Source organism: Aphidius gifuensis, linkage group LG4 (assembly GCF_014905175.1).
Source record: "Aphidius gifuensis isolate YNYX2018 linkage group LG4, ASM1490517v1, whole genome shotgun sequence".
Classification (NCBI taxonomy): Eukaryota; Metazoa; Arthropoda; class Insecta; order Hymenoptera; family Braconidae; genus Aphidius; species Aphidius gifuensis.
Window position 1 is genome coordinate 2,225,812 of NC_057791.1, and position 9,588 is coordinate 2,235,399.

General features: G+C 23.1%; 3 protein-coding genes across 5 annotated transcripts; 1 reads left to right on the forward strand and 2 right to left on the reverse strand.

Annotated features, from left to right (window-relative positions):
• Positions 1 to 1,366: 1,366 nt before the first annotated feature.
• Positions 1,367 to 6,769, reverse strand: LOC122854433 (single insulin-like growth factor-binding domain protein-2). 2 transcript variants are annotated; one of them, XM_044155066.1, is made up of 4 exons: positions 6,298 to 6,769; positions 2,235 to 2,302; positions 2,021 to 2,159; positions 1,367 to 1,641 (listed from the first exon to the last, which is right to left on the reverse strand). In XM_044155066.1, the coding sequence occupies exons 2-4, from the start codon at positions 2,285 to 2,287 to the stop codon at positions 1,441 to 1,443; spliced, it is 393 nt and encodes a 130-aa protein (XP_044011001.1). In that variant the 5' UTR covers positions 2,288 to 2,302; positions 6,298 to 6,769; the 3' UTR covers positions 1,367 to 1,440. The 2 variants fall into 2 exon arrangements, with proteins under 2 accessions (XP_044011001.1, XP_044011002.1); XM_044155067.1 differs by lacking the exon at positions 6,298 to 6,769 and adding an exon at positions 2,761 to 3,154.
• LOC122854432 lies at positions 4,368 to 8,183 on the forward strand. 2 transcript variants are annotated; one of them, XM_044155064.1, is made up of 4 exons: positions 4,368 to 4,407; positions 5,630 to 5,902; positions 6,950 to 7,364; positions 7,460 to 8,183. In XM_044155064.1, exons 1-4 carry the CDS (start codon positions 4,383 to 4,385, stop codon positions 7,953 to 7,955), a joined length of 1,209 nt encoding a protein of 402 aa, XP_044010999.1. In that variant the 5' UTR covers positions 4,368 to 4,382; the 3' UTR covers positions 7,956 to 8,183. The 2 variants fall into 2 exon arrangements, with proteins under 2 accessions (XP_044010999.1, XP_044011000.1); XM_044155065.1 differs by lacking the exon at positions 4,368 to 4,407 and adding an exon at positions 4,660 to 4,992 and having other exon boundaries at positions 7,460 to 8,109.
• Positions 8,184 to 8,240: 57 nt separating this feature from the next.
• Positions 8,241 to 9,346, reverse strand: LOC122854434 (39S ribosomal protein L40, mitochondrial). The gene is made up of 4 exons (XM_044155068.1): positions 9,191 to 9,346; positions 9,027 to 9,110; positions 8,775 to 8,945; positions 8,241 to 8,693 (listed from the first exon to the last, which is right to left on the reverse strand). Exons 1-4 carry the CDS (start codon positions 9,223 to 9,225, stop codon positions 8,336 to 8,338), a joined length of 648 nt encoding a protein of 215 aa, XP_044011003.1. The 5' UTR covers positions 9,226 to 9,346; the 3' UTR covers positions 8,241 to 8,335.
• Between the last annotated feature and the right edge of the window lie 242 nt (positions 9,347 to 9,588).

Below are 9,588 nucleotides of genomic sequence, written 5' to 3' on the forward strand. Positions count from 1 at the left end.
TGTTGGAACAAAAAAAAAAGGAAATAAAGTTAATAAACTCATTAAAAATTTTTAATATAATATATCATTATATCAGAAATGTAAATAATAAAATTTTTTGTATTCATTGTTAAATAAAAAAAATATATATGTACACAATCGCTAAAAAAGAAACAAAAAAAAAAAATTTTTAATTATTGATTTATTTGTTTTTACAATACTTCCTTGTTTGAAATTAATTATCTTTTTAAATTCCCCAGTTATTGTTATCGCATTGTTGAATATACGGTATATAAAATAACAGAATAAATAATATTTCAAAAAGAAACGTATATTTGAAGGTGAACAAGTGCGTAAATCATCAGCGCCAAAATTCAAATAACTGACAATTACACTGGTAGATGGTACTGCTAATTCAAATAAAAAAATTTTTCTACAATAATATTTATTTATATTGTTTATTTAAATTTAAAAATTCCAAGAAATAATATTCTTTGATGAATGTATATTTATTTATAAAACAAAATTTAACAATTTCTAAATTTATCAAAGATTAATCATTAGAATTTGCAATTGGATAAAAATAATTTGGTCATTTTAAAATTTTATAGTATATAGTTTATTTAAAACATTATTTATTTTATTTATTTTTATATCATTTACACACAAACAGATAATACATTTTAAATGCACAACTTATTATTTCTAAATCACAAAGACGTGATGATCGAGCTTGATATTAATTAAAAAAAAAAAAAAATACTATATTGATTTGACTTTTCTTTTTTTTTTTCAATATTCACAATTTATTTATTTATCAAAATTAAAACTCGTTAAATTTTTATATATTAAATACCGCCAATCGATGATTATATAAAATTAAATTTTCAATTAATATATTTTTCTTTATACATGAAAATGAAGAAAAAAAAATTTAGAAAATTTTTCTTTTTAAAGATCCAAGTTTCCATTTTATATAGTTACAATTAAAATAAATTTAATTATAATTTTAAAAACATATTCATTATTGGCGTATTCATATAAATCTTGATAATATTAATAGAAAAAAAAAAATCAAAACAATAAAGAAACTATAAAAAAATGTAGTAATGGCGAGAACAATATCAAGTTCTTGAAATACTGGATAAATACAACAGCCCATTGATCTACTCACTAACACAGTGTCTGGGTTTATTTCCTAAAATTAATATAAAATAATAATAATTGAAAAATATAATATTAATAATAATAATCACAAATAAAATCATGACATTGGACCTCTAGCAAAATTATCATTTAATTCTAAACGCGAATTGGAATGTATTGTTTAATGCTGTTGGTTATTTTAATTGTGTTTTAAATATTTAGAAAAAAAATATATATACTCTACGTTCATAAATCGTTTTGTCTTTTTTTTTTTGTTTATATCACTGCCTTTGTTGTTAATCTGTATATATTAATTTATTTGACAAGAGTAAAATGATTATCGCGTTCTAAATTTAAATAACGAGAATTACGATTACGATGAGGTAGACAATCTCTGATGATATCAGAACTAGCACATTCAAGGGTGTTGATACTGCAACCAATGCATTTGTCACATATGCATATCATTCCTTCTCCACATGTACCTTTTACACCACCACAATCATCACCTGGTCCCTATTTATAGGATCATTAAAATTTATGTATACACACACATAAAATTAAAATAAAAATTTTTATTTTCAATGATTTAAAAACTGGATAAAAGAAAAAGCTATATATAAGAAAGATATTAAAGTGAAAGTTATGATCTTTTAAATCATTTGGAACAAGTTTTAGTTATTTTATTTTTTTTCAGCAATTATAACACTCGTTATCTCTACATTGGGTGGAAACTTTAAAACATAAAAAACTTTATCTGATGGTTGTGAGGTCATTGACTATATTTTTAAAAATAAAAAAATTGATTTGATATTATTAAAAGTTTTTTTAAATTATTTAAATATAGAATTATTTTTTATTTTTTATAAATAATATATTTATTAAGTACACATACCTTTCGACATTCGAGAACACGACAAGAAGAAATAGTAACCCCATATTTACAGTTATCACAATTTACACCACAACCCTGACAAACATCATCATCTCTTTCTTTAGGTTCAAATCTTATTGATGGAATTGACAGTGTATATCTAAACAATAAAGAAAAAATTAATTATCATATTTTATTTATGTTTTAATAATTTTTTTCTATAGTTTATACTCACGATGGAATAATGAGAATGAATGCAGCAATGAAGATGGTTTTTATGGTCATCATTTTGATTGAATTTGTCTAGAATAATATAATTAATTTTCATGAGTTTTTAAATGATTAAATTATATTTAAAGACAATATATTATTCAAGGTAAATAAAACATATGTTTTATAGAGTTATAAAATAGAAAAAACAAACAAGAGACTTGTCGTCTCATCTAGCTATGACAACGTGAAATTATTTCTTGAAATAATATAGGTGAGACTATGGTGTGTGTGGTATGTGGAACAAGATGAGAATCGGGGACATATGCTGCACTTTTATCCAGTTTATCTAACGCATGTTTATTATTTCTTGATCTTTCCGTTAATTCATCTAGTCGCGACAATATATACACATTTAGAATTGACGCAATAATTAAAAAAAAAAAAATTTAATTAATATCTTTGTTTAAACATATGAAAATTAATTTTTAAAATAATCTATTATTATTAATATTTAAAAAATTATTTTTTTCATCAAAATAATTAACTACCTTTTTATTAAATTTAATTCTAATCACTTGATATAATTATCAGTAAAAAAAAATTAAAATTAATTTGAATTTCACTCATTTATTTTAAAAAGTTTTTAAATTATTTAAATTATTTACAATAACTTTTTTTATTCACAATTAAATTAATAAATTAATATTATATAATTAAAATTAAAAAAAAAAAAAAAAAAATTTATATAATCACAGTTTTTGGTATTTTCAATTATATTTAAAATAATTAAAAAAAAAAAAATTTAATATATATATCAAAAATAATAATATTTAATTTTAATATAATACTAATTTTCATTCGACTTTTTTTTTGATTTTTCTTTTTTTATATAAATTTAAAAAATTAACGAGAATAAGAGATTTTGCTTGGAGTGCACAAGAAGTACTATATCAGCAAGACCAAAGTGGTTGTGTCTCCAGAGTCTTGGGGGTAACATAAATATCCCCACTCTAATATATCCACCAAAGTTTTTTTTACTGTAAAAGGTTAATGAGTATAGCCCCCCCAGTTATTATTAAAATATTAATTATCATTTTGAAAAAAAAACTAGACATTGGAACATAGGTGCAACCTTTCGATTGGTTTATCACAAAGTCTTATCTTTGACTTTTTCTCCCTCTCATATATTTATAATCATATTTCGAAAGATATTATTGTCACCAGCCAACACGTGGCATATTTCTTTTTCTTTTTTTTCTTTAATATATTTATTTATTTATTGAAAATTGCAATTGTTTTTTTTTTCCATTTGTTTATCGAATCAATTAAATTTTTCGAATGGAAAAAATATATTTTCAAGTCAATAAATTATCATGATTATAATTAAAAAATTGTGCAATATATTTATGCAAAATTTATATAGACATAATGATGGTACGTGAGAATGATCATCTTTATCATTTAGATAGCTGTTATACTTAAATAAATATATTTTATTTAGTTCAATTCATTGCTTAAAATATATATATATTTTTTTCGATTTATAATAAAAAAGGTGTCAAGGTCAGAAGGGGGAGAAAGTATGATAAATTTGAATGTTTTTGAATTAATAAAATGAATTAAAATTTATAAAAAAAAAAATTGTCCGAATGAAATTGTTGAATGATTCAAGAGAAAAAACCTTATATGTAGAGAAATGCAGAGAACAAAGTTTACGACAAATTTATTAGCCTGATTAATGATGAAATTAAAATAAAAAAATCCAAACATTTTCCAGCTGTCAACGGGGGAGAAGATAAAAAACTATTTATTATTATTTCTTTTTTTTTTTTGCTGATAGAAATAAAATGCCTTGGAAAAGTCGATGCACTCTTGCGGAAAGAAAAATGAGAAAGCCGCGGGTTTGAAGCGTTGCCAAAAATAAAAAGAAAAAAAAATATGAGAATATACTTTTTAATTAAGACAAAATTTTTTTTATTAAATAAACGGAAATGTGAGGGTGGTTAGAAATATATATTTCGATAAAAAAAGAACGGATCTTTCATGTTTAGAAATTAAATAAGAAAAATTTAAAATAAAAAAAAAGGCACATGTGATTAAATACCACGCGATATTTTGCATGTCTTTGAAAAATATATAAAAAGATTAAAGAATATATAAAAAAAAATTAATGTGTCATGAACAACGAGCAAATGGTATAAAGATCATTTTTTTCTTCAGTCAAAATCTAATAATAGATGTATTGAAAATGTTTCTGCGTTCCCTCGTCGACAATATCGCGACTTATTCACAAATCGCGTCAGTTTTCTCCGAGTTTTCGTTCTGTTTGAATCGTCAAAAAATATTGTATATTGAAAAAAAAAATATATAAAGTTAACAAATTAAATATTTAAAAAATAAAATACACATTTATTTTATTTAATAATTAATGTAAATAACATTTATCATATAGTCTTATTCAAATATATTTATTTTATTTTTGTATTTTTAAGTTTTTTAAAAATTAAAAAAAATCTTTAAACTTGAATGAAAAATAAGTCAGAAAGACGTCAGTCGATTTGAGTTGAATAACCCGGTAAAAAAAAATATTAAAAAAACAAAATTAATCAATTGTGAATGAAATATTGAAAATGAAACTTTTAAAAACACTCACACGTGACAAAGAATTAATACGTCAGTGGCAATATCCAAGTGATTCTTAAATTTTGGCACGAGTTTCTATAAAAAAAAAATAAAAATATCCACACATTGTTTTGTATATATTATTTTTAATTCTACCGGTAAACAAATTAATAAAAATTGAATAAAAAAATAATGATTAAAAAATGATAATTTTACTTGAAAAATAAATTAAATTTTTATGTTAAATATAAAAAGAAAATATTGATGAATTAAATATGTCATAAAAAAATGCAATCGACAAAGTACACAAGTCAAAATTCATAACTTAATTGGACGCCAAAAAAAAAAAAGAAAAAAAATAAGAATTAAATGCGATTTATTTATATGAAAAAAAAAAAAAAAAAAAATAGAATATTAAGTATTTGTTATTTTATATATTAATATCCGGTTTCGATGTTATTTACTAAAATAATTGTAAACAGTATGATGCATCAATAAATTTATTTTATAATTAATTCATCGATTTCGTCTGGTCTAGATAAACAATAAAATTAAATAACAATAATCTTTCCTTGAAAAAAATATATATATATTATATAAAAAAATAAAACTATTGCGTTTTGACTTTGTTTGGTAGAAAATTAAATCGCAAAAAAAATCGAAATGACTAAAAAAATTGATAGTTTTCCAAGTTTTTGTGTTTTTCTTTTCTTTTTTTTTTTGTTTATAAATTTACCAACTTTTATTAAACGCAACAAGTACATTATTTTAAGTTTTTTGTTCTTTTTTTTTCAGAGAAAAAAAAAATAAAAAAAAACATGGGGATGATTACGCGTGTTAGAGGAAGAGTAAGAGCAAATTCATTTGGTGTGGATAAAGAAAGAACAGCTCAAAGTGTTTGCTTATTAAGTGCAATACTTTTATTGCCTTATTGTCCAAGGGGTCCTTTACCACTATTACCTGCTCCAGCACCTGCTCTATATTCTTTTCTAGTATTACCTGTTGTTTTAAGTGCTAACTATAGATATCCTGTTGGAACTCTCAAGACTCTTATTGAAACTACCATTGGTTAGTATACATAATACATATAAAAATATTAATAATATTAATTTACACAAGTCATATATGTCACTCACATCTCAAAATAAACAAAAGCATAAAAATAATTTCGAGTTAAAAAAAATTTCTATGTTATTTTAATGAAATATATTCTCTTATTTATAAAAATTCTTTTGTGAAAATATATACTAACAGATGTTATTAGTTAAAAATGAAAATCAAAAATAATTTATCTTGTTGACCAAAAAAAAAAATACTCAACTAAAAAATAGACTTGTTTAAATAAATTATCAATTTTTTTTTTTTTAAATTTAGTATGACTCTTTAATTTGTTTCATCTATCATTTAAAAAAAAAAAAACAAACAATAATAAATAATATCAAGTCCAAATAAAGTATACTCACATTTTAGTCCTTGCAGTTTTTTTTTTTCGAAGTAGTTGAGCTTGCAGGTTAAAGCTCTGTTGACCAAGTGATCTCGTTACTCTTGGTTCATGTTATTTTATACCCCAGAGGATCCTCAAAATAATATTCCCAGTTGCCACGCAATTTTCTCACCCTCTCTCCAACCTGTCTATATCCTTTCAATCTTGTCCAATATATTGTCATCAAGTCTCAATCTAAAATCCTTTTTTTTTTATTATATATTTTCTCTTGATGTGTCGATTAATATGCTAATACATGGTGTCCATTCGTTTGGCAACAAAAAAAATGATTGGTGAGTTGTCGTGGTTTCTCGTTTATTATAGAATTCCAATTATACTGAAAGTATATATGTATATATTAAATAGGGGCGTTTTTAAGTACATTTAATTAAAGCTCAAATCACATGTTACAAGCTTTCAAATATAAATATCATTAAATTATTATACAACATTGTAGTAAGTATATATTCATGAAAGATAATAACAGTCAACAAAAATTAAAACACAATTTATTATCATTATACCGTTAACTCTGTTTTTTTTTTTTTTTTATATGTATTTTCATATTTTAATTTCTATAAAAATGAATATTAATACTTGTATCATTAATTTTTTGTTTTTTTATATTTCAGCTGTTGCCAAGCACACATGGAGTCCACTTAGTCGTTCATTACTTTGTCTTTATGGACCAATTGATCGTGCTGAAAATTTATTTCTTAAAATGAAAAATTTATCAGTTATGATTAATCAATTGGTTTTTTTTATTCTTGCTGATAAAGTATTGGTACCACCACATCAACGTATGACATGTCTTTATACATTAATGTTTTATAATGTCATTGCATATTGCATGGGATATATTAAAGAGCTAATTGAAAAAGAAGATTGGACTCCTTATGTAACAATAACTGAAAGATCAAGAATAAAACATCTTGCAATGTCAGCAACGAAAATTGTATTAGAATGGACAAAAGCTGTTACATTTGCTATAACTGTTACATTTATGTTACTTGTATTTGGTCTTGAACAAGGACTACAAAATTACAAGTAAGTTTACTTTAAAAAAAAAAACCAATGATTAATTATTATTTTTTGCATTATTAACTTATTTTGTAAGCTAATAAATTTAATTTTTATGTTAGACCATCAATTATGTATACGACAATTACCTGGGGTTATTATTCAGCAACAGAAAAAATATTTGTCGATATGTTTTTACCAATACTTAATTATTTTCAAATTGAAGCACTTGAAAATTTGGAAAATCTTTATGCACCTGTTATACTACGTTGTTTTACCATCAGTATGTCAATGATATTTACACTTATACTAGTACCAATATCACCATGGAAATTTATTCTTATTGCTGGATATCTTAATATTTGGATTAGAATAAAAGAACTTGTTCATTATCATGGTGCAGCATTAATTGCTGAACGTAAAATATTAAATAAATATCGTAAAGCAACTGTTGAAGAAATTGATAAATTTGATGATGTTTGTGCTGTTTGTTTATTTGGAATGATTAAAGCAAGAATAACACCTTGTCATCATCTATTTCATGCTGATTGTCTTAGACAATGTTTAAAAACCAGTGATAAGTGTCCAATGTGTAAACGTGAATTAAAATTTGATTAATTTATTTTATCTAAAACAAGAACATACGTTTGTATTATTGATAATTCTATTTTTTTTCTTGAAAATAGTATTTTGTTTTTTTATCTTGGTACCAAAATACTCAACTTAAATCTAGTCACTTTTTTTTTTTTTTCTAAGACTAGGATAAGTAGTATTTATTAAAACTCTCTGTAAATAATTTAATCACTTTTTTTATCCAAATACAGAAATTAATTAAAAACAAAAAATTGTCATTTTCTTCTGAAATAGGAAAAAATTTACAACAATAATACAAATAATGCATTATTGTTTGTCATTAAACATTATTTATTTTTATTTCTACAATTTGAAAAAAAAAAAAAGAAAAATCTGGCTTTAAATGTATTCAATGAATTTTTTAATTATTTTTTTTTAGTATCAATTACTTGTTGAAATATTTGATCTTCACCATCGTATTTTTTTGTAACATCAATGTAATCACCATCAGGCTTTTCGTAATTTGGAATTGCAATTGTGTTTAGTGGTCCTTTGGTAATGTGAGGCATTAAATTGACATCTGGTTGAATTGCTTCTTGATAAAGTTCCTCAGATTCAGCTCGTAATTCATCAAGTGCTTTTTGCTGTGATAGCATAACATTATCAAGCATTCTAATGTCTTCCATAAATTGAGCATTTTTAAATCTTGACCATTCTTTTGTCAGCAATATTCTTTGTTCTAGATATTCTTGTGTATGTACTGGCTTTGGACGAGTTCGTTTTCTAAATTATTATTAAAATATTTAATACATTATTATTTCTTTCTTTAGTAAATAAATTGGAGATTGGTAAATAAATACTTACGCTTGCTGATCAATAAGTTTAAATGCAGGCTCAAGTTCACTAATAGGTTTAAGCTGCCTAGAATTTTTTTCCAAACGACGAATTTGTTTTTCAAGTTTTCTCTTTTTACGTTCTTCTCTGTTTCTTAATACAGCTGGATCCATTCTTTTCTTTTTCTTCAATGGTTCTCCACTGTAAAATTATTTCAATTATGAATTTAATAATAAACAACATGACATTCTTTTTCTTTTTTTTTTTTAAGCTTTTACTTACAATAGAACACTAGTTCCTCTAAAGTAAAGAGAACTACTTGTTGAAATATTTCTTGTTAATGATGTGACAGGTTGAACTGACAATCTAAAATAAGCCAACAATAATTAAATAACATGTAAACAAAATTTAATTTTTAAATATAAATTTAGATTTTTATTACTTACTTTGAAAATGCTAATAACATTCCATAAACAGACATTATGACTAGTTTTTTTTTTAACTCGTTTATGTTGTATACAATTATTTATTGATAAAAAGCAATAAAAAGTAATTTTATTTATTTATTGGAGCATTTAATTTTGTTGCCAGACATAACCTATTAATTGTTTCTAAATTTAATTCATTTCTAATCTTAAAGATGCATTTCCAATCAATTTTATTGTTTCTAATCTTAAAGCTGCGTTTCCAATCTCTTGTTTCTGTTTTATTGACCGTTGATAATAATTAAACAAAAAAAAAACATGCCGGCAAAATATTCTGTGATTGGCTGGATTTCTAAACAATTCTAATTGTTTTTTTTTTTTTTTTTCTATAATAAATAATAATCCCCACTACTTGCGTT